This window comes from Cervus elaphus, chromosome 11, assembly GCF_910594005.1.
Source record: "Cervus elaphus chromosome 11, mCerEla1.1, whole genome shotgun sequence".
In the NCBI taxonomy this organism is placed as follows: Eukaryota; Metazoa; Chordata; class Mammalia; order Artiodactyla; family Cervidae; genus Cervus; species Cervus elaphus.
Genome location: NC_057825.1, coordinates 83,771,558 through 83,796,359, shown reverse-complemented (window position 1 = coordinate 83,796,359; position 24,802 = coordinate 83,771,558). Strand labels below are relative to the sequence as shown.

The 24,802-nt window shown below is 41.6% G+C and overlaps 2 protein-coding genes across 8 annotated transcripts in view; one reads left to right on the top strand and one right to left on the bottom strand.

The window, feature by feature from the left end:
• Window positions 1-16,625, bottom strand: part of EIF2AK2 (eukaryotic translation initiation factor 2 alpha kinase 2) — a 37,944-nt gene extending 21,319 nt beyond the window's left edge. The window contains exons 1-9 of one of the 3 annotated variants that reach the window (XM_043918226.1): window positions 16,490-16,622; window positions 10,515-10,687; window positions 10,231-10,366; window positions 7,695-7,806; window positions 6,030-6,178; window positions 3,355-3,475; window positions 2,930-3,006; window positions 2,684-2,777; window positions 811-845 (exon numbers count right to left, since the gene is read on the bottom strand). In XM_043918226.1, the coding sequence (XP_043774161.1) occupies window positions 811-845; window positions 2,684-2,777; window positions 2,930-3,006; window positions 3,355-3,475; window positions 6,030-6,178; window positions 7,695-7,806; window positions 10,231-10,349 (707 nt within the window). In that variant the 5' untranslated portion in view covers window positions 10,350-10,366; window positions 10,515-10,687; window positions 16,490-16,622. Of the gene's footprint in view, window positions 1-810; window positions 846-2,683; window positions 2,778-2,929; window positions 3,007-3,354; window positions 3,476-6,029; window positions 6,179-7,694; window positions 7,807-10,230; window positions 10,367-10,514; window positions 10,688-16,489 lie in introns of all 3 variants that reach the window. The other 2 variants (XM_043918225.1, XM_043918227.1) reach the window with 2 other exon arrangements.
• CEBPZOS (CEBPZ opposite strand) overlaps window positions 16,551-24,802 on the top strand; it is a 39,117-nt gene continuing 30,865 nt past the window's right edge. The window contains exons 1-3 of one of the 5 annotated variants that reach the window (XM_043918234.1): window positions 16,551-16,952; window positions 17,468-17,860; window positions 20,717-20,825. In XM_043918234.1, the coding sequence (XP_043774169.1) occupies window positions 16,551-16,952; window positions 17,468-17,527 (462 nt within the window). In that variant the 3' untranslated portion in view covers window positions 17,528-17,860; window positions 20,717-20,825. Of the gene's footprint in view, window positions 16,953-17,467; window positions 17,861-18,328; window positions 18,672-20,633; window positions 20,899-24,802 lie in introns of those variants that run through there. The other 4 variants (XM_043918233.1, XM_043918235.1, XM_043918239.1 and 1 more) reach the window with 4 other exon arrangements.

Genomic DNA, 24,802 nt, shown 5'->3' with positions numbered 1-24,802 from the left:
GTTTACTCTTCTTTTATAGTCTGTCTCACAAAATTCTCCTCCTCCCTATCACTAGATCAGTCTGATGGCCTGATCATCTTACACACAGACCTCGCCTCTCTCCATCTGAACACCAGCATCTGGCGTCATCTTTCTGCAAGTGTTACCTACTGTTCAGAATGTACTGGTGCCTCACAGTGGCTCCTGCTGCCATCTTACTCCCACTACTGACTGTATTCACATCCTTGCTTTTCTCTTCCGTTCAAAAAGCCAAGTCTCCCTAATTTACAGAACATCTGATCATTTATTTCTTCCCTGAGTTACGATAACATTTCTACCCTACCTACTTGTCTGTAAAATAATACACTTCTCTCTTTTTTGGGGGGTTGTGCCATGTGGCTTATGGGATCTTAATTCCCCCAACCAGAAATTGTATCTGGCCCTCAGCAGTGAAAGTGCTAAGTTCTAGCCACTTGGTCACCAGGGAATTCACATAATACATTTCTCTTAAGAATACCTCTACAAGCCCACTTCTTTTGTCAGACTTGTCCAAAACAATGCCCTTAACCAGTTACTCGACCAATAGCCCCATAGGCCTTTATGTCTACAATGTATTGTGTGCATTTGTTCAAAGACTTCTCTATGTATTTAAAATTATTTATTCATCGATTTCAAGATTTCTGTGAGCCTTAATCATGCTTTGTACTCCTGAAACTCCACTCAAATAAGGGCATACAATACAAATACTGAAGACTTCATAAATAAGATGAACAAACTAGATCTGAAATAAAACTTCATTTCTAAATAAGTCCAATGCATGATGATACTCACCTCTTCACCTTCCTGGCATTATTTCTGAAACTGTCCTATAACAAAAGAAAATGGAAAATAGTTTCAGATGATTAAGTCAAGTATCCTGCTTTTCTTGGCCATCCTTTCTCCTGTACTTCTGGATGGTTCTCTGACCACATTTCTTTGTCTCTAAGATTAACAACCTCATCAATTCATATGCTCTCAGTAAGCCCTGCTTTCAGTGTATTTGTCTGTATCAGTGTTCTCGTCAATTATAGCAAAGACAGATATGATAAGAAGGTCAAAAAACACAAATTGTTGGGGCCCTGAGATTCAGTGGCTAAGACTCTGCAGTTCTACTCCAAAGCTGGGGGCACGGGTTTGATCTCTGGTCAGGAAACTAAGACCCCACATGCTGCGCTGCACAACCAGGAAAAAAAAAAAGCTAGAACTGCAGGGCATGTTCCACAGAAGCACTGACTCTCCAGGCATAGAATATGGCTTCCCAGATGATCCTCTGGCCAGCAGATCTCAGCAAGAAACTATGCATTACAATTACTCACAGTGCTAGTAAAGAAGACACATGGGGCCCAGGGATCTAGTTTAAAACATTTTCAGGGCAAATCAATAATTTAACTTTAACATTTAGCCAAAAAAGAGGAATCTTTGACATATCTCTCAAAAATTAATATAGCTCTTCTTCAAGCATATTCACTTTTATTCTGGTAGGTGTTGTTTTTTTTTTAACAATTTTAGTATGTTGACACAGAGTGCAAACATCAGACTAAGATTTCTTGAGTTCCTATCACCCACCAGCCTCAGTTTTGCACAGTGACTGCATTATGATTAATTCAGACATTCTGTAAATGGACAATATTTTCTCCAATCTCTTCTATTACAATTTTGCAAAGAACATGCTTATACACGTATCTCTGTGCACACATACATGTGTTTCTCTACAAGACATACCTAGGAGTAGAACTGGCAGTATAGCTCACACACCCTCAACTCCACTACATGTTGCCAAATTGCTCTCTAAGACAGTCGAACCAATTTATACATCAGCCAGCAACATATAATATTGCTATAATAGCACGTAATAGGTATAACAGGAACAGAGCTGTGTCAACACTTAGGATAGCCAGACTCAAATTTTGCCAATCGGATGGTTTAAAATGGTATCTAGCTATTGTTTTCATTTGCATTTTCCTGATTATTATGAAGTAAAGCATCTTTTCATATGTCTTTTGCCCCTTTGGGTATCTCTTTTCTGAGCTGTCTGTTCAGTTCTTTTGTACACTTTTTACTTTTTTACTGAGTTGCTTATCTTTTTCTTATTGATTTGTTTGTAGTTTAAAAAAATATTTATTTAATTGACTATGCCAGGTCTTTGTTGCAGTATGCAGGATCTCGTTCCCTGACCAGGGATGGAACCTGGGCCCCTTGCATTGAGAGCATGGAGTCTTAGCCACTGCACCACCAGGGATGTCTTTCTAGTTCTTTAAAAATATAATACTTTGGTAACATTAATCATCACCGCAAAGACTATCTGATTTTTAAGTTCAGTTTTTAAGTTTAGCTCTGGTTTATTAAAATAGAAGCAGAAATCTATGAGTGAACCTTCTAAATACCATCCAATTGATAGAAGAAAAGAAGCCAGATTATAGGAATACGTGAAAAATACAAAGGTGAGTAGGGAGAGAAAGATGGGAGTGAAGAGCAGAAAAATTTTGCATGTGAGGAATGGGAGTTTATAAAGAAAGGAGAGAGAAAAAGCTACAAAACATTTAGATTTAATAAGAGCCCATAAAAAAAAATTGAAAAATTATGACAGGTACTGGAGGTCACTTTTAAATGGAGAAACACAAAGGAAAATAAGATTAACTAGGAAACTTAGATACTAATACTATACCCCTGGAGTCAGGAAAGAGCTGTTTGTGTCACTGTTATCGCTTCTTTCTGAGGCACTTGTTGAGAAGCCGTTTTCAGATGGTGATTCAGAGCTACTAAAAGAAAAGAGGACAGCTATTAGTTTATGAATTCTGCCTATTTTTTGTTGATCAGTAATTGCTTTTTCTAAATTCTCCTTCAACATTAAACATTTTCGTAAATATCTGCTCTTTCAGGCTGCAATTTGAATTTGTTTGTCCGTACTTACGATGTACTCATTGCTTGAGAGTTTCTTTCGACTTCACCAGACACAGCATTGAAACAATCAGAGGATCGGTCAGCTCTCTGAAAGATTTAAAAGTATAACTAAATGACTTCTTATAGTGGCTTAGTCTCTGTGAACCAACTCCCACATTTATTTCCCATATTTACCAAATTCACAGCCATAAAGAATAACAGGATTAATATATTTTTATGGATGTTTGATCTGAATTTAAAAAACATTGAGCTGTCATAAGAACTGTGATCCTTCTGAAGCTTCATGGCCCCAGGGCTCATTGGTGGGACAGAGAAAGAAGGAGTGCTTTTGCTATGCGACTGGCTGTCTTGGCGTCATCTAAATATCATGTAACTTCAAATCAACTTCAGAGAGAACTTTAAAATATAAAAATCAAATCCCAAGGCAGTACACACCATTGTTTCTGATTCTATCTTTTCATAAGCCAGTTTGGCAGCCAACTGTTTTGCCTCCTGTTTAGTGAAACCTACACCAATACCATATTCTTTTTGTCCGATTTTGCATTTATAACGAAACCTAGGAGAAATGATAAAGAGTATTAAATCAAATACCAAAAAACAGTAAATGTAACTCATGTGTTTTCAGAAAAAAAAACACACCTTAACAAAGGGCTAAATATAACACCAATTTAATAGATAGATTAATAGTTCATATCTTACTTAATTTCAACGAGGGCTTCCCTGGTGGCACTAGGTAAAGAATCCGCCTGCCAATGCAGGAGAGACATGGGTTCGATCCCTGATCTGGGAAGATCCTACATGCTGTGGAGCCACTAAGCCCATGTGCCACAACTACTGAGTTTGTTCTCCAGGATCCTGGCCCATCTACCGCAGCTACTGAGCCCATCTGCCGCAGCTACTGAAGCCCACACGTCCTAGAGTCCTCACTCTGCAACTGGAGAAGCCACTGCAATGAGAAACCCCAGCATGGCGACTAGAGCGTAGCCCTTGCTTGCTGCAGCTAGAGAAACCCCACGCAGTAACGAAGACCCAGCACAGCCAAAAATAACTAACTAAATAAATAAAAGTTACATTTTAAAAAGCAAGATTAAATATATATATGTATACATATATACATATATATATATATATATTTTTTTCAATGAGATGGCTAATCAGTTTACCAGAATAACCAGGACTGGCTAATAGCCCAGCTTCCATTCTCCAGGGAACTTCTAACTCTTTGCTGCTTCATTGAAAGATGTGGCATTAAGGTACCAAGTGGTGATTTTTTAAAATTCCCCAAAAGTCAAAAGACGTGGGGGCAGAGAAAGAAGAAGGAGATCTAATGAATTTTTCAGAGATGTTCAACTGGTATGATAAAATCCGCAGAGGCTTCTACAGGAGAATAATAAGGTGAAAGTGTTTTGGAGGAAATGTGCCAAGCATGTCTAACTTCAGCTCTAACTTCACCATTTTCTGCACCCCCCTGCTCATGTACACAAAAACCTAAGCAAATCCTCACAATGCAAAAGTCCCATGCTGAAATCACTTAATTTTCACATGAGCTATAAGGATGCTTGTAGTTAGGCAAGGAGCTTGGGACAATTATAGAAGAACTATATTTAAGGTGGCAAAGCAACAGACATGGAAATTTATATTATGGAGTTACCATGTAGTGCTACAGAATTATGGCAGTTTTATTCATCGTGGATGGAAACAGACTCTACCAGTGAGTCTTCTCCACTAGGCTCTGAAGGAAAATTAGGGAGCTGGGCTGAAGGACTCGATTATTTCTGTGGCTCCTGTTTTTCTTCAGCACTCCCTAAACAGTCTTCTTTTCTTTAACAATCAAACGTTAAAGCGCTAGGTCAAAGGAACCAACAGGTGAGCTACAAGAAAATAAAATAGCCTTCATTTATGGAGATTGACTCACAGAATTCACTTTTGACTTTCATTCCAGTGAATCCTATCACATTTTTGTCTTCCTGGTTCTGGCCAACAAGCCATTGGGGTGAACAGTAAAATTCATAGAACAGTATCCTAAAGTGGGTGTTAGGACTATTCGCTTTTTAGAATTTTTGTCCTTCTCTCTCATTTAACTGGTTGGCTATAGCTAAGAAACAACCCTCTTCACACTCATTTGCTTTCTGCTTTTCCCAGTTCAAATTCATTCTTCATCCTCATCTTCAAAGCCTTTGCTCACTGGTGAGAAGTTCTCATTATTTCTGACTGACCTTCTCATCCACCCCCCTCATCATATCCCTCAAATCTTGGTCTCCTCACCATCCAGGGTGAAAACCCAGTCCTTACTGATTTATTTCTGGTGGCGTTGGGTTTTATTTTGCTTCATGGGCTTCTCATGGTGGTGGCTTCTCTTGCTGTGGAGCATAGGCTCTGATTGCAGGCTCAGTAGTTTCAGGGCTGGGGCTGAGTTGCTTCCTGGCATGCGGGATCTTCCTGCACCAGGGATCAAATCCACCTCTCCTGCATTATTGGCGAGCAGATTCTTAACCACTCGACTACCAGGGAAGTGCTTTTTTTTTATTCTTTTGGCTGCACAGCATACAAGATTTAGCTCCCCAACCAGGATTCGAACCCATGCCCCTGCATTTGAAGCTCAGAGTCTTAACCACTGGACCAGAGTTTCCTAAACCTATGGTCCACCAAGAACTTCCCTAAACCCATTCTTTCGAATACATAGTACTTGTCTAGAGAGTGACACCATTCAATAAAATCTGAAGGGCAAACATCTTTATTCTGACAAGGGTGGAAAGAGACTCATTGCACACATGTGGCAGGACTCTTCTCACACAGCCACTGTGACCTCAGGGATGGGAAGGTCTTCACCACCTGACTTTGCTTAGGTTTCCTGCAGACTAAACCATCCAGAGAGATCTCAGAAATAAAGGATTTCCCAGACTTGATCAATTGTGGGATAAGGGTCCCCAGACTTCAGCAATGAAGCATTTTAATATTTTCATCACAAAGATGTCAAACTGCAATAAAGTCATAAAAAAACCTCTGCAGAATGTACCAAAAAAGACAGGTATTTTTGGAAAGTTAGACCTGAAAATAAGGCTGCTCGATTGCTTAGATATAGTGAAACAGAGGGAAAAACAACATCTCACCCTTCGTGCCCATCACCCTTTGATTTACATTCTTCATAAGTTACACATAGGTTTTTCTTCTGGGAGATCGTATTAAGACGGCCTATGTAATTTTCAATGGGTGGTCCTTCTGGAGTATTTGTTGTTAGCTGAGATGAAATAGTAACCGACTAAAAGAAAAAAAAAACCCATAAGGATAAATTTTAACAAGAAAAGACATTAGCTATTTTCCTTTTAGTTTCATAAGGGAAAACAAAATAGTCAATTTTCTTGTTTATCTAGGTAAAACTATAAGACTTTCTGATTTGTTGCATCTTTTGTAATCTCAAAGGACAAGATAACACATACTGAAGTAAAGTTATATCCTGGATCACAACTTCATAGGAAACATGAATATAATAGCATTACTCCTTCCACTATTATCTGCCCCTTTTAAAATGCCCAATCTGTCAAAATCTTTTCCAAAGTTTTTCTATTTTGCTAACTTTGTCAAAGAATTTTTGGTTTTATTGACCTTCTTTATTATATCTTTGTTTTTTTCACATCAATCTCTTCCCTTTTGTTATCACCGTCTTTCTTCTGCTTTTTCGTGGGTAAAGGTATTCTACTGTTTTTTTTCTGACTTCATGACTTGGTTTTCTGGCTCATTAACAATTTATAAGTTTGTGGGTTTTCCCGATTTATTTTGCTCAATTTTGATTAAAACGGTGACATCTTCAAGTAAAATTAAAAATATATATATATATTTTGGCTGCACTGTATGGTACTTGGGATCTTAGTTCCCAGACCAGAGATCAAACCTGTGCCCCCTACAGTGGAAGCCTGGATTCTTAACCACTAGATCACCAGGAAGATCCCATTGAGTAAGATTTTTCATGAAAGTATCTTGAATACTGAAATTCTGAAAAATTTTGAAAATTTGAGAATGACCCACTTTTGTCCCACATGTAAAATGACTTCCTGCCTCATTTTACAGATGCTGCACCAGAGTCTTCTGGTTTTTAACAGTGGCGTGGGCAGCATGACTTTTTTTTCATTTTTATATTTCATATAAGTTCTTCTGCCAGGATACTTGTAGGATTATTTCTTCATCCCTGGAGCTCAGTCCTTTCACAAAGGCCAACGTTCTTGGTGGTTCCATATTTTTCAGTATCTTATGAGCCGCTGAGTTGCTTCAATCTGCAGGTAGCTCTTTTTTTATTTCATAAATACTTTCTTATTGCTCTTTTCAGAAGCCTCTTTTTCTGCACTAGTTACTCTGTTTGCATCTTCAGCAATACCAATTATACGTATGTTACTTTTGCATCATCTGCCCTCCCTATTTTAATATATCATTCTCTTCATGGTTCCGTCTATCTCTGCCCTTTTCCACTGCATTCCCTCGATCAGGTGGAGGGGCTCCTTCCAGAACCTGTTAGCTCATTTCTCACTGTTTCCTTAGAGTGTGTCCTGCTGCTGGCACTCTAAATAGGTATTGCCCCATTTTGCCCACTCTTTTTGAGGTGGACCTCTCATTCAGGGTTCTATAGAAATGACTACAAGAAAAAGACTGAACTAAACTTCGAAAGCAAAAGCACTTGTGAATGGTTTTATTCTGCATGTAAGTATTTTCTCACAGGACAGAGAAAAATACCATAGATATTTGTGAGTTCCCTTTCACAAAGGAAAAAAAAGGTAATTACTCACCTTATTAATCATCTCAAAAGCTAATTTCGCTGCAGCGTTTTTGGCTTCCTTCTTTGATCTACCTTCAGCCTTTGGAAATTCTTTACCATCTATTATAACTTGATATGTAAACCTGATTACAAAGAAAAATTCAAAGAATATCATAAAATTCATGCATTATTTAACTACCATTCTAATCATAACTGCCTTCTGTGACACCTTTGAAAATTTTAACCTGTGTTCCACATAGAATAATCATAAGGAATTTGATTTTGGCCATTCAGGTATGACCTAAATCAAATCCCTTACAATTATACTGTAGAAATGACAAATAGATTCAAGGGATTAGATCTGATAGACCAAGGGCCTGAAGAACTATGGACAGAGGTTCATAACACTGAACAGGATGCAGTGATCAATACCATCACCAAGAAAAAGAAATGCAAAAAGGCAAAATGGTTATCTGAGGAGGCCTTACAAACAGCTGAGAAAAGAAGAGAAACAAAATGCAAAGGAGAAAAGGAATGATACATCCATGTGAATGCAGAGTTTCAAAGATTAGCAGGGAGAGAAAAGAAAGCCTTCCAAAGTGATCAATGCAAAGAAATAGAGAAATACAATAGAATGGGAAAGACTAGAGATCTCTTCAAGAAAATTAGAGATACCAAGGGAACATTTCATGCAAAGATGGGCACAATAAAGGACAGATATGGTATGGACCTAACAGAAGCAGAAGATATTAAAAAGAGGTGGCAAGAATACACAGAAGAACTGTACAAAAAAGACCTTTATGACCCAGATAACCACGATGGTGTGATCACTCACCTAGAGCCAGACATCTTGGAGTGTGAAGTCAAGTGGGCCTTAGGAAGCATCACTATGAACAAAGGTAGTGGAGGTGATGGAATTCCAGCTGAGCTATTTCAAAACCTAAAAGATGATGCTTTGAAAGTGCTGCACTCAATATGCCAGCAAATTTGGAAAACTTGGCAGTGGCCACAGGACTGGAAAAGGTCAGTTTTCACTCCAATCCCAAAGAAAGGCAATGCCAAAGAATGTTCAAATTACCACACAATTGCACTCATCTCACATGCTAGCAAAGTAATGCTCAAAATTCTCCAATTGAGGCTTCAACACTACATAAACCAAGAACTTCCAGATATTCAAGCTGGATTAAGAAAAGGCAGAGGAACCAGAGATCAAATTGCCAACATCTGTTGGATCATAGAAAAAGCAAGAGAATTCCAGAAAAACATCTACTTCTGCTTCATTGACTAACCTAAAGCCTTTGACTGTGTGGATCACAACAAACTGTGGAAAATTCTTAAAGAGATGGGAATACCAGACCACCTTACCTGCCTCCTGAGAAATCTACATGCAGGTCACAAACCAATAGTTAGAACCAGACACGGAACAATGAACTGGTTCCAAATTGGGAAAGGAGTACATCAAGGCTGTATATTGTCACCCTGCTTATTTAACTTATATGCAGAGTACATCATGCGAAATGCCAGGTTGGATGAAGCACAATCTGGAATCAAGATTGCCAAGAGAAATATGAATAACCTAAGATACACAGATGACACCACCTTTATAGTAGAAAGTGAAGAAAGAGCCTGTTGATGAAAGTGAAAGAGGAGAGTGAAAAAGTTGGCTTAAAATTCAACATTCAAATGGCAAATAGATGGGGAAACAATGGAAACAATGACAGACTTTATTTCCTTGGGTTCACAAATCACTGCAGATGGTGACTGCAGCCATGAAATTAAAAGACGCTTGCTCCTTGGAAGCAAATCTATTACCAACCTAGACAGCATATTAAAAAGCACAGACGTTACTTTCCCAACAAAGGTTCATGTAGTCAAAGCTATGGTTTATCCAGTAGTCATATATGGATGTGAGAGTTGGACCGTAAAGAAGGCTGAGCACTTAAGAATTGATGCTTTTGAACTGTGGTGTTGGGAAAGACTCTTGAGAGTTCCTTGGACTGCAAGGAGATCAAACCAGTCAATCCTAAGGCAAATCAGTCCTGAATATTCATTGGAAGGACTGATGCTGAAGCTGAAGCTCCAATACTTTGGCTACCTGATGCGAAGAGCTGACTCATTAGCAAAGACCCTGATGCTGGGAAAGATTGAAGGCAGAAGGAGAAGGGGACGACAGAGAATGAGATGGTTGGATGGCATTACCAACTGGATGGACATGAGTTTGAGCAAGCTCTGGGAGAAAGTGAAGGACAGGGAAGCCTGGCGTGCTGCAGCCCGCAGGGCTGCAAAGAGTCAGCCACGAGTGAGTGAGTGAACAACAATCACCACATAGAATTCAAGCAGACACCCCAAAGAGCAAAACAGTACATCATTTTGAAGCATGTTAAGGTTTATACACCTTTTTTTTCTCTGGAGTCCTCTGAAATTACCACTTTACATCAAAAATACTCTCACCATCTTCTCTGGCAGCGTTGCTCTCATGCTAAAGAACTGACTTCAAAATTGTGCCAGAGTTGCTATTCTTCCAGTTTTTATTTTATATGGATATACCCTTTCTTATAGCAACTTACCTATAATTATGTGGAGGTCCTGTCTTAGCCAGTTCACAATACTTAACTTCTACACCATTCTTTTGTTGGTATTTATTAAGTTCTTCTATGTAGAAACACGGTGAACGACCAGTGGCCATTTTTTTCCTCTAGTAACCTACAAAAAAAGAGATGTTTCAAAGAAGTGATATACTCAGAAAATATTTGATTTCGGCAGTTCAGTTTAAGATATAAAACAGGGTAAGATGACTCTCCTTTATATGACTCATCTCAGCCCCACATAAATCCAGAGAAAACTTTCTTACAAGATCTTTCTTTCCCTCTTGTGGATTGCAAAATCAAGTTAATTTCTCCAAGATTTTCTACTTTCAAAACTCAACTGGCCAAAAAAGGATGGAGGTCCTTCTCCTTAACTTTTCTTTCTGCTTCCACTGAATGTCAAGTGCAAGTCTGTCCATCTGCTTAAAAAGATAAAAGCCTGAAGGAGGAGAATTAGAATTATTTTTGTTGAAAATAAAAAGGTTGAGTGTATATATATAAAGTTTATGAAATCATGAAGGATTTAGCTGTACGGACACAGATTCTCCTATGAAGCCCAACAAAACTTCCATTTGAAATTTTCAGAAGTCAGCTTTAGGACAATTTACTTGGCAGACAAATTAGGCCCTAGTTTATGGTTCTCACTGGATGAAGATAGTAACAATGATTCAAATTACAAATAAAATCTAAAGAATATAGAATCTAAATATAAGAGTCAAAGCTATAAAACTTTAAAAATAAATATAAGGGTGCATCTTCACAATCTTAGATTTGGCAGTGGAATCTTAGCTATAACAGCAAAAGCATGGCAACAGAAGAAAACATAAACAAACTGGACCTCATCAAAATTTAAAATGTTTGCATATCAAAGGACACTATGAGGAAAATGAAAAGACAGTCTTCAGAAAGGGATTTTTATAAATAATATATCTGATAAAGACCTAGTATCCAGAATATATGAAGAACTTTCACAACTCAACAATAAAAAGAGGTAAGAAATTAAAAAATAGGCAAAGGATTGAATAGATATTTCTCCCGAGAAGACATACAAATGGCCAATAAGCACACGAAATGATGTTCAATATCATTACTTATTAGACAAATACAAATCAAAACCACAACTAGATTCTACCTCACACCCACTAGGCTGGTAATAATATTAATAGAGAAAATAAATGTATTGGTGAGAATATAGAGAAATTGGAAACCTCATGTATCACTGATGGAATGGAAAGTAATGCAGCCTCTATGAAATTTGATGGTTCCTCAAAAGGTTAAACTTAGAATTACCATGAAAGTGAAAGTGAAAGTCACTCAGTAATTTTTGACTCTTTGCGACCCCATGGACTATACAGCCCATGGAATTCTACAGGCCAGAATACTGGAACGAGTAACTTTTCCCTTCTCCAGCAGATCTTTCCAACCCAGGGATCAAACCCAAGTCTACTGCACTGCAGGTGAATTCTTTTACCAGCTGAGCCACAAATACCACCCATCAATGTCACCCCTTTGGTGTATATCCAAAGAATTGAAAAACAGGTTTTCAAATACTTACACAAGAATATGCAAAGCAGTACTAGTCACAATAATCCAAAAGTAGAAACAAATCAAATATCTGTCAACTGAAGAAAGGTAAACAAAATGCTGTACATCCACACATGGAATCTTATTCAGCCCTAAACAGGATAACGTATTGAAACATGCTATAACATGGTTAAATGTCAAAAACATGCTAAATGAAAGAAGTCAGACAAAAACAGTAACATAGAATATGATTCCATTTATGTGAAACATCCAGAATAAGTAAATCCATAGACAGAAAGTGGACCCTGTTGACCTCGCATTTCATATTAGAAAGCTCTTTTGATTTTCCTTCTTTCAAGGTCACAAGTTCTTTCTGACACTCCTTAACCTCCACAGCCTTTAGATGCTGGAGTTTCCCCCAAAACTTGGTCCAAAAACACTTTTATCTTCACTTTATACTTTCTCCTCAAGGTGATTTCTCTCATGGCCATGATTTCACAGATCATCTATTTGTTGTTACCTCTGAAATTTATACATAATTTATGAACCTTTTTCTGAGTTTCAGCGCTTTCTATCCAACCTCCCGACTTGGACATCTTGAATGGCTTTTAAACTCCAAAAATCCAAAACTGCATTTACAATCTCCCCTCAAACTGGTTTAGAGTTTCCTTCCTCAGAAAATGACTTCACTGTCCACCCATGTCCGAGGGCCATGAATTCTGGGAGGCATCCTTGACATGTCCTTTCCCTGTCTTCTGATCTATACGTAAGTCCTGTCCTCCAAATCCTGACTTCTCATTGATGTCTATAACCACCATCCTGGTTCAAGCCATCACTGTCTCACTCCGGGACTGCTCCAAGAACCTGAGAACCAATTCCTCACGGTGGCTACAATTTCTTCTCTAACCTGCAGCCATCATGATTTTTTAGCAGAATTTCTTTCTCATTGTTGTAAAATATACATAACATGAAATTTGCCATTTTTAAATGAATAATTCATGGGCAAAAGCTATTTCACAATGTTGTAAGCCCACCATTACCATCCATCTCCAAAACTCTTTTCATCTCCCCAAATAGAAAGTCTGTACCCACTAAATAACTTCCCATTTCCCTTCCCCCTCATCCCTTGGTAACCACCATTCTATTTTCTATGCCTATACATTTCCCTATTCTAGGTATCTAGGAATTATACAATATTTGTCCTCTTGTGTTTTAGCTAATGTCTTCAAGGTTCATCCATGCTATATGTAGCATATATTAGAATTTCCTTCCTTTTTAAGGCTGAATACTATTCCACTGTATGGATATCCCACATTTTGCTTATCTATTCATCTACTGTTGATCACGGGTTATTTCAACCTTTCGGCTACTGTGAGTAATGATGATATGAACATTGTTGTACAAAAATCTATTCAAATGCCTACTTTTGAATCTTTTGAGTATATACCTAGAGGTGGACTTGCTGAATCATATGGCAATATATAGTCAACTTTTTCAAGAATTGTCAAATTACTTTCCACAGTGGCTGTACCATTCTGCACTTTCATCAGCATACACGAGGGTTCCAATTTCTCCAAATCCTCACCAACAGCTGTTATTTTTCATTTTTAAAACAGCCGTGTCATGATCTTTTAAACCCTCACTTCAGTCATGCAGCCTCCACAAGCTATCAAAATTGTTTTTGTCCAGGTTACCGATGGCTCCCCCATCTCTGAAACTAGTAGTCAGTGGTCTGTTCCCAGCCTTTTTCTTCTTGACACATAACCGGCACAAGATATGGTCGCTTATTCCTATGTCCCTCCTTATCCCTTTGCTTGGACACTTAAGACACCATCCTCTCCTAGTTTCCCTCCTTTCTCACAAGCTATACCTTTTCTGTCTCCTTTCCTGGTTCTTCTTCATCATCCTTTCTTTTAAATATTGTATTGACTCGGGGTCCGGGTCTCATATCTCTTCTCTGCTCTACTCCTCCTCCTCTCCACTCGCTCCCCTGGTGATCCCCTCAAGACTTGGAGCTTTAAATTCCATCTACACAGAGACGGTTCTCAAAAGGAGGCCTCCCCCACCAACTCTTTCCTGGCTCCCAACTGCTTCTGACCAACAGACTCCCTCCTGAAATGCTCTGGACTCCACCCTCTTAGCTGCTTCTGCCTGATTAACTCCTGCTCCCTATGGATCTCAGCTCAAGTGTTACTTCCCACACCTCCTGGAAGAGATCCTGGTTTGATGCACTACAGCCCTTGTGTCCTTTATTACAATTGCTCATTTAACTGACCATCTTCCAAAAGAGACCAAGAGCTACAAGAAGCAACAAAGTCTTAACCATACTCTGTTGTCTATTTATACATTTCACTGCAGATAGCATTTTATGATAGCATTCCCCCCAAACCCTACTGAGAACATTACATAATAGACAGGATTTATGCTGCCTTGTCTTTCTAAAATCCAAAAACTTCTTAAGTACCAGAACATACGTGGTTCAAGGGTTTCAGATAAGAATCTGCAGCTGCACCATTATTTTCAGGAATCAAAGTGTCATTTAGTTTAGTCACAACTATGAGATCGTACATCCAATTGGATGAGGTCATAGATCTCAGAGGGCTCCCCAGGTAGCTAATGGTAAAGACCCCGTCTGCCAATGCAGGAGACACAAGAGATGCTGGTTAGATCCCTGAGTCGGGAAGATCCCCTGGAGGAAGAAATGGCAACCCACTCCAGTATTCTTGCCTGGAAAATGCCATGGACAGAGAAACCCGGCAGGCTATAGTCCACGCGGTCGCCAAAGAGTCGGACATGATTCAGTGGTTAAACAACAACACAGATCTCAGAACAGTAGTTATGGAAGAGTCCTCATAACCTGAAGTCCTATGGAAACACCCTGAATCATCAGCACTTTTAACTTTAGCTGTTGATCTTTACAATGACAAGCCAGTTTGAATTTAAGTGAAATACTGTTGTTCAGTTGCTAAGTCATGTGTGACTTCTAATAAGGTGTTAAACTGGTACATTTGAAAAAGCACTTATAAGTTTGGGGAAAAAAGAAACAGCTGCTTCTTTCAAATGTTTTTTAATAAATCTTATTTTAGTACTACAGAACCATTTTCTGAACAGAAATCTCCATCAGAATCACTAACAAATGTTATGTGTCTGTTATACTCATGCCCAGAAGTTACTTTGGCTGTGCCCTGACACCGTTGTGTCAGACTGTCAGCCCCTGTGGGCCTAGCCTAGCCCCCTCAAAGGGCATGCATAATGCTTGGCGAACAACATACATTCAACAGATGTAAGATGAATTAAAGGTATAAACTACAGATCCAGTGTTAAGGATCTTCAGATTCAAATTAACAAACATAAGAGCAAGAGCACAAACTGCCCAAAATTCTAAGTTCCTAAGTGACAGTTCGGTGTCCATCTCTTAGCTTCCATCTGGCAAGGCGTTTTTTTAGTACTAAAGAAGTCACAGGCGATAGGAAGTCTCATATTCTGGAGTTCAAAGAGAATTTGTGAATTACCATTGATTAAACAGGCTTCTCTGATAGCTCAGTTGGTAAAGAATCCACTTGCAATGCAGGAGATCCCAGTTCAACTCCCGGGTCGGGAAGATCCGCTGGAGAAGGAATAGGCTACCCACTCCAGTATTCTGGCCTGGAGAATTCCATGGACTGTACAGTCCATAGGGTTGCAAAGAGTCCAACATGACTGAGTAACTTGGACTTTCACTTTCATTCATTAAACAAAGTTGGGCTTCCCAGGTGGTGCTAGTGGTAAAGAACCTGCCTGCCAATGCAGGAGACATAAAAGACCCAGGTTAGATCCCTGGGTTGGGAAGACCTTCTGGAAGAAATCATGGCAACCTACTCCAGTATTCTTGCCTGCCTGGAGAATCCCACAGACAGAGGAGCCTGGCGGGCTACAGTCCATAGGGTCTCAAAGAGTTGGACATGACTGAAGAGACTTAGCAAGCAGGCAAAGAGTTAATGAGTACCTATTATTATGTACTAGGTTATCCTGGCCAACAAAACCCGACTCTTGTGCACTTAGGAGTACAGAAACATGGACAAACCTATAGGAAATGTCACAACGTGATAAGTACTAGGAAAACTAAAGCAGAGTAGGGTGGACTGTAAGGGAATGGCCGAGTTTCTTTTACATGGAGGTTTTTCAGGGAAGGCTGCTCTCCTACTGTTACATTGGAACAAGGGCAGGGTAAAGCCAGCTACTGACTGGCCTATCCAGGTCTCTGGGAAGAGCTTTCCAGGAAGATGCAGGAAGTGCAAAGGCCCAGAGGCAGCGGCAGTGCTTGGCAGTGCTCCAAGAACCGAAATGAGGCCTGTGTGACCGGAAAGGAGGGCCCAGGGGGCCATGCCTGTAGGCCAGTAACCTTCTAGAGGGTTCTAATGAGATGGAAAGTTATTGGAGAATTGGGGGGTGGGGGTGGGGGAGAGGGTGCCCTGCTCTGCCTTCAAGGACCCGGGGCTGCTGCGGTGTCGAGAAGCTGGGGAGTGGGGGGCGGTGCAGAGTTTGGGCGGGGGCTAAAGATGGGCAATTGGGGAAAAATTGCAAGGGATTTTGGGCAGGGGATTTTTGTTGCCAATCTTTTGGGCAATTCAGGCCTCCGTATTTCACATTGTCTATCAAGCCACAGGACTTTTCCGTTTTCCACTGGTTCCCCTCCCCCCCCCCCCCCCCCCCAACCAGGACCCGGGTTAGTGGTTACCTGCTCGTTTAAAAATTCTCCGTGGGAAGAAAATGACTGTCAGGTCCCACCGCGCTGCAGGATGCTTTCCCCGGGTTCAGCCAGGGCCTGCACTCGGCTGCGGGCCTCGGACAGCGCTACCGAGGCGGCGGCGCAGGGGTCCGGGGCCTCTTATCGGCGTCCAGTCCTGGGCTGGGGAGGCGGACGGGGGGCGCGCGCCGCGGTGGCTCCAGCTGCCGGCCCTCGCTGCTCCCGCGCTGCTACAGTCAGCGGAAGCTCGGCGAGTCTGGGCGGCTCGCTCTCGGTTTCGTTTTCCCCGCGGACTCCGCCTTCCTTCGGCCGCCCCGGCCCCTCCCGCACCGGTCCGCACAGGTCCGCGCAGGGCCCGCGATCGCCTGAAACCCGGCCTCCACTCGGAGTCCGAGCGCGGGCGCCCGGGGCCCTGCAGCCCCCGCCCCAGCTGCTGGGACTGTCACCGGCCCGGGTGCGGAGATGGGGAGGGCACTGAGGTTTCCGAGGCCCGCAACGTGGCGAGCTCTCTGCCATAAACGCTCCCCTTGCCTCTTCAACGCCAACATTTGGGGTGGGGTGAGCTGACTCATTTGAAAAGACCCTGATGCTGGGAAAGATTGAGGGCAGGAGGAGAAGGGGACGACAGAGGATGAGATGGTTGGATGGCATCACCGACTCAATGGACATGGGTTTGGGTGGACTCCAGGAGCTGGTGATGGACAGGGAGGCCTGGCGTATTGCGGTTCATGGGGTCGCAGAGTCGGACACGGCTGAGCGACTGAACTGAACTGGAGGGGCTGGATATCATCGGCTCCATTTTATAACAGAAGAAACTGAGTAAATCAACCCTGCCAGGGCAGAGCCAGGCTTCCATTGCCCGTAACCAACGAAGCACCTCTCTTCACAGCGAACCAGACGGGGGATGCAGAGGCCTGGGGGCATAACCTCCCTTCTCTGTTTCCATCTAACCATTCATTTATTCAACAGGTAATTGAACCTGCTGTACCAGATACCAGCCAGCAGTTAGGAGATTCACCTGCTTCCTGAGGGGTCTCCTGGAGTTTACAACCAAAGTCCTTACCAGTAGGATTTTTAATGAGAAAATTTTAAATCCTGCAAGACATCCTGAGGCAAGGTTTGGTGGCTCAGATGGTAAAGAATCTGCTGGCAATGCCGCAGATCCAGTTCGTTCCCTGGGTTGGGAAGATTCCCGAAGAAGGGAACCCAATCCAGTATTTTTGCCTTGGAAATCCCATGGACAGAGGAGCAAGACAAGACATCCTCCTCACCCAATGGACTATCACCCTCCCAGAGTAATACTGGCACATTGACTGAGTGACTGAGGAGTGCTGAGTACCCATCTCACAGCAGCATTACAAGGTAGGTGCCATTACTATGCCCATTTAACAGGTGAGAAAACCGAGGTTGGAGGCACAGAGAAGTTAAGTAACAGCTGGTAAGCAAGGGAGCTAGAATTAGAACCAGAAGCCTGTACCCCAACATCCTAGCTAGGGCGAGGCGGAAGAGGCATTTCCAAGATGGACTTCAGGTACTCATTACATATTGGCTATTGGCTTTCCCTTGTCTCTTTTGCAGCCTCTGGAATTGCAGCCTATCAATGAGAAACACTATAGTTTGCTTGATTTAACTTCCCCACATATGAAGCACTAGTGGAAGTTTTGGAAGGTAGACAGGAGTCAGAGCCCTCTTTCTGTGGCCCTTTGAGATGACAGAGAGCTCCAACTGTAGTGATTGTTTGCTGGAGTCCATTTACCAGCTTTATGGGTGTGAGGTGGTTGTTCCAGAGGTAACAGCAATAGCAATGACATGTTTTCTGACTTTTTGAAGCCCCTGAATTGCCCAAAAGAGCTTAAAGAAAGAAAATGACAAGCTCAAGCATGGTCAGAGGATGCAAGCGTTTATGACTGCCCAGAAGAACCTCTTACTTCCGGTCATCTCAAGGTTCATGGAGCAGAAATTAGGTGCAGAGTTCGGTGCTGCAGGTAGCTGTTATTGTATAACTTTAATTTGTAGCCTCCTCAGATCTCTTCTATGAACACTGAGGCTATTGACTGGGAAAGAATAAGACCCTAGGAATTTGGGCGGATTCAAAGGAGTGAAAAAGTTAGCTTAAAGCTCAACATTCAGAAAACTAAGATCATGGCATCTGGTCCCATCACTTCATGGCAAATTGATGCGGAAACAGTGGCTGACTTTATTTTTTGGGGCTCCAAAATCACTGCAGATGGTGACTGCAGCCATGAAATTAAAAGATGCTTACTCCTTGGAAGGAAAGTTATGACCAACCTAGACAGCATATTAAAAAGCAGAGACATTACTTTGCCAACAAAGGTCCGTCTGGTCAAGGCTATGGTTTTTCCAGTGGTCATGTATGGATGTGAGAGTTGGACCATAAAGAAAGCCGAGTGCCAAAGAATTGATGCTTTTGAACTGTGGTGTTAGAGAAGAATCTTGAGAGTCCCTTGGACTGCAAGGAGATCCAACCAGTCCATCCTAAAGGAGATCAGTCCTGAGTGTTCATTGGAAGGACTGATGTTGAAGCTGAAACTCCAATAGTTTGGTCACCTGATGCGAAGAGCATCAGACCTATGATGCTGAAAAGACCCTGATGCTGGGAAAGATTGAAGGCAGGAGGAGAAGGGGACGACAGAGGATGAGATGGTTGGATGGCATCACTGACTCAATGGACATGAGTTTGGGTAAACTCCGGGAGTTGATGATGGACAGGGAGGCCTGGCATGCTGCGGTCCATGGGATCACAAAGAGTCAGACACGACTGAGGGACTGAACTGAACTGAACTAAAAGGAGTCCACTGCCCTCCGAAATTCTGCTGAGTCACTACAGCCTTTACATGTTTGTTGGATAAGGCTGTTACAGCCAAACTTGAAGAGCCTGAAGTTGTCACCCTGCAAGGAGGTGCTGATTTTCCAAATGTCCTACTCCTACCTCATGAATTCACTCCTAGAACTAGATTCAGATGCTAGAATGCCCCAAGAGGATACAGACAAGATCTGACCCAGAGGATACAGTTTACATAATGAAAGAATTACCAGGTTTCACTAATTTTTATCAGCAGAAACCCAAGAAAAGTGTGTAGATATGACTCTAAAGGTAACATGAAAAAAGGAACATAGTTCACATTATGCACTCAATGCTCTGGCTCCAGCACTGGGAGTGGTTCTAAGAGTTTGTTTAGTTGGTTTACTATAACTTGGGCTCAGTGGTGGCCCACATTAAATGAAATTGTGATGCCAAGTAATACAAATGAAGAAATCAAAAATACTTAGGGAATTAGGATTGTTAGAGTAGATTAATCATATGCAACCTATCCATGCCCCCTAAGAAGATCCAAAGGACTCACCCTCAGCAGGCCTTTAGAAGTATATTTTCATCTTTGAAAAGCTCTGTAATGGCTGCCCATGGTGGGTGGGGATTGTTGACGGGAGATGTTCCCATTGAAAAACTACCTGATTTCAGACTGGCAGAGGCCATGTGGCAACACTTAACTCCATCCCGCGTCCAAAAAAGGGCCACAGAGTCAGAGCAGTAGTCAGAAAGTTTTGCTCACCAGACACCATTAGCAGTGGTAAACTTCCTGGGGTTTCTAGTACTGAAATAGAGGGCAGCCCACTGGTGTGTTACATGAGCAGATATCTAAGGCCCCTACGGCATGCACTCCTGCTCTCTCCTTTATCAACCCACATCTCTGGTCTCATGGGGAGTTCCCTGTGACCAGGTGGCTGAGAAAGGAAAATTCAGGTGAAGCACTATACACTGGCTTTAACTGGAAGTGAACTGATGTGTTCCAACAGCCCTTCAAGGAAGTGGCCCTAAAGGATAGTGGGAGAAGGGAAATCCTTCCAGGGTGAAGCTTCAAGCAGTACACTTAGTTGTCACTTGGGAGGAGAGAAAGCTAGTGGCCTACAGTTTACCTGGATATTCGGAGATTTGGAAGGAACAAGGTCAGAGCGTTGATGATGAGGAGATCTGGAGGAAAAGGATGTGAGTGACCACTTGGAATAGACACAGAGTCTGAGTGTATTGGGTTTCCTTGTGAATCTTCATGAGAGGTACCCCCTTCTAAGGAGACTTGAGAAGCTAGTGTGCAAGAAAACTTCTGTAGATGTCAGTTGGCATTTCCCCAGTGCTTGTTTAACACAAATGGAGAGCCTTGGCAGTAGGAATGGATGATATATGTGTGCGATCTTGTTAAGGTGGATCTAACTGCTGAACACCCAACACTCCGACAGCTGAGACCAACGCTGAGACCCCAGCACAAGTGCCCTGAACACCTATGGAGACCAGCCCGCCACTGGGTAGCAGGTCGGTTACATGGAGCCCTGCCATCATGGAGTGGGCAGGGATTTGCCTTCTGTAGAGAAAGCATTTATTCCAGGTATGGACTTGCTTTTTCTTCCTCTGGTGCTTCTGCCAGCACCATCATTGGTAGCAAATACCTTGTTCACTATATTGATATCCCTTAGTAAGGAACCCATTTTGCAGAGAAAGAAGTGAGGCAGTACACTGCCATGGGATTCAATGGTTTCTACCTTGACTTATCACCTGAAAGCAGCTGGCCTTATAGGATAGTGGGATCAAGTATGGAAGACTCAGTTACAGCCCCAGGTAGGAGACAACACTTAGCAAGCTGGGTGTACTGTCCTTCAGGTATAGTATTTGTTCTGATCCTGGTTGCTGTTTCTTTCATGGCCAGAATACACGAGCCTAGGAATCAGTAGATATAAAAGGTTTGTCTTCCATGATTAAACCTAATCATATGCTTGCAAAATAAGTGCTTCCTGTTTCTATGATTTTTGGCTCTGTTTTCACCATGTGGTTCCTTGAAGAGGAACTTGAAATTGCACGTGGAGATTGCAAGAGCATCTTGCCATTAAGTTATCAAGAAAATAAGAGGAAGGGACTTCCCTGGTGGTTGGTCCACTGGTTAAGACTTCAAGCTTTCAATGCAGGGGGCGCAGGTTCCATTCCTGGTTGGGGAATTACAATCTCACACACCACGTGTCATGACCAAAATAACAATAATAATAATAAGGGAGTTACTGAACTGGTTGGACTGGTTGATATGAATTAGCAAGGGGAAATAATGATGCAGCCAGAGATAAGTATGTCTTCAACCCAAAGGTTTCTCTGGAGTTCCTTTCAGTAGTTCCACATTCAGTGATAAATGATTTTTTCATTAATGGAAATTTAGAGGTCTCTAACACAGGTAGGGGAGAAGGCAATGGCAACCCACTCCAGTACTCTTGCCTGGAAAATCCCATGGACGGAGGAGCCTGGTAGGCTGCAGTTCATGGGGTCGCTAGGAGTGGGACACGACTGAGCGACTTCGCTTTCACTTTTCACTTTGATGAATTGGAGAAGGAAATGGCAACCCACTCCAGTATTCCTGCCTGGAGAATCCCAGGGACTGGGGAGCCTGGTGGGCTGCCATCTATGGGGTCGCACAGAGTCGGACACGACTGAAGTGACTTAGCAGCAGCAGCAGCAGCAGCAACACAGGTAAGAATGTTAAGGACTCAGATCCTTCAAGACTGAAGGTCTGCATCACCCTACTAACCGGGGAGACATCTGATGGCAAAGGGAAGAATGGACAAGGAGTTATAAACACCAGCTATGGTCTCATGACCAGATGCAAAATAAAGAACCATAGACGCTGTGCATGTTTTTCCATAGCTTTGTCTTTGTTATATACAAATGAACCTCTTTTTTTTGTAAATTAATTTATTTATTTTAATTCGAAGCTAATTACTTTACAATATTGTAGTGGTTTTTGCCATACATTGACATGAATCAGCCATGGTGTACATGTATCCCCCATCCTGAACCTTCCTCCCACCTCCCTCCCCATCCCATCCCTCAGGGTCACCCCAGTGCACCAGCCCTGAGCACCCTGTCTCATGCATCGAACCTGGGCTGGCGATCTGTTTCACATGTGATAATATACATCTTTCAATGCTCTCTCTCAAATCATCCCACCCTTGCCTTCTCCCACAGAGTCCAAAAGCCTGTTCTTTACATCTGTGTCTCTTCTGCTGTCCCGCATATAGGATCATCATTACCATCTTTCTAAATTCCATATATATGCGTTAACATATTGTATTGGTGTTTTTTTTTTCTGACTTACTTCATTGTATAATAGGCTCCAGTTTCATCCACCTCATTAGGACTGATTCAAATGTATTCTTTTTAATAGCTGAGTAATATTCCATTGGGTATATGTATCACAGCTTTCTTATCCATTCATCTGCCGATGGACATCTAGGTCGCTTCCATGTCCTAACTATTGTAAACAGTGCTGCAGTGAACATTGGGGTACACGTGTCTCTTTCAATTCTGGTTTCCTCGGTGTGTATGCCCAGCAGTGGGTGAACCTCTTTTAATTGTTCTCCCTTCCCTTTTTACTTGACATTTGCTGATGGTGGTTAATTGTATAAGATAGTCTTTAAGACAGAGTGTCTTAAAGTGGGGTTGTGACTAAAATGAGAAAGAAATATTACAATGGGCATACGGATTTAGGAGGCAGGATAAGCATGTTTCCATTTGAAGATGGGAACAACTGCATTAAGTGGGAACATAGATTTGCTGTTTGCTTGAAAGATTATTGGTAGAAAGAGTGGACTGTACTATATGTCATTAAGTTTGACTTAGCTTCCCTTCCAACTCTCTTCCATGTCTCCACATCTCCTGGATTATAATGTATGGAAGGTTAAAACCACATTTTCCAGCTTACTATGGAGTTAAAATTCTGGATATAATTCAAGTCTTGCCAGTGATGGATAGACAGTGGTGCAAAGACTTGGAATATAGAAGGAAGTCCCATTTTTCTGTGACAGACAAGTTGACAAGCAAGCTCAGAGGAGTTAGCAGAAGCTGGACTCATGTTCCCCTGTCAGTTCTCAAAGGGTATAGGCCATCTCTGGTGTCAGCAGTAGCAATGGCAGTAAGTGAGCTGAACTTTGTTCTCTTCTGGGGGGGCCAGGGAGGGTGGCTCCACAACAGTGTGGAATCTTAATTCTGACATGTTGTTTCATTTGGTTTTACTTTCTTAATGATGCTGTTCTACATTTTAAATCTTAATGTTGCCCAAAATATAAATTGTTTCCTTTTTGTGTTTTTTGTTTCATGCTTAATAAATCCTACTCTGTGGTTATAAAAATATTAACTTGTATTTGCTTCTAAAAACGTAGTCTTTAAATCATCTTTTGACATATAGCCTTTTAATTTGTAAGGAATTATTTTTTTTGAGTGATGTGCAGTAAAGGTCTCATTTTACTTCTTGTATATCAGAAGCAGTTGTCTTAGCATCAAATGTTGAAGAGTTTAATCTGTTCCTACGGTATGCAATGCCACCTCTGTCGTATTTGAACTTTCTTTACATTCATGGGTCAGTTTGGCCACTGTATTTTGTTCTGTTTGTTTTATTTCGTTTGGTCTATTTGCCTATTCCTGCTCCAGTCATATGGGCCTGGGCATTAAAACCCAAGTCTCTGTTCCTGCAAATTTCTCATTGACATCTCAGGGTCATCTCTGATTCTTATTCATTCTGGTTCTCTGTTCTCTCTTTGGTTTTGGTCTCTGTTAAGTCCACTCACTTTACTGGAAGCTGAGCAGTGCCACTGAAGGGATTTTTATATAGCCTTTCTTGGTGTTTTGAGGAAAGAGTCTTCAGTTTACCTAATCTACCGTACTGCCAGAAATAGTAGTCCCATGACTCATTCTATTCTTAACTGTGTAAAACTTAGCTTTACAGTGAAACTAGCTGTAGTGTAAATATTAAGGAGATTGTTTAAAGGTTTCCCCCCGCCCCAGAACATTTTCTGCTTTCTCTTATAGATTCCACATGCTTACTTGAGGCTCTCTGGTAGGAAAGCCGTCGTGCCAGAATAACACAACCTCTAACCTTTAGCTTTAAAGTAAAGCTTGTATTAAGTAGAAATATAAAGTCCCTTGAGAGTGGGCCTCCATAGAGCTTTCTGAAATGACATACGAAGAGTACACAAGCAATGTGTTTTTCTTGAATCAAATTAGAATAGGATTTATTCATTTTACTTCAGGGAAGAATTGGAATTAAATTTCCCACAGCAGTAAGTTCAGAAAGGATCAGATCACAAGGGCTCTGATCCATAGTGAGGAAGAGAGGGATTTTTGTGAGAGGATCACAGATCACGATCATGATCACAGGCCTTCCTGTGATCAGACAGAAAGGCCTGTCTCATCTATGCTCAAACAGATTTAGGTATATCTCTGATAGTGTTGGCTTATGGTCTTGTGTGAACCCA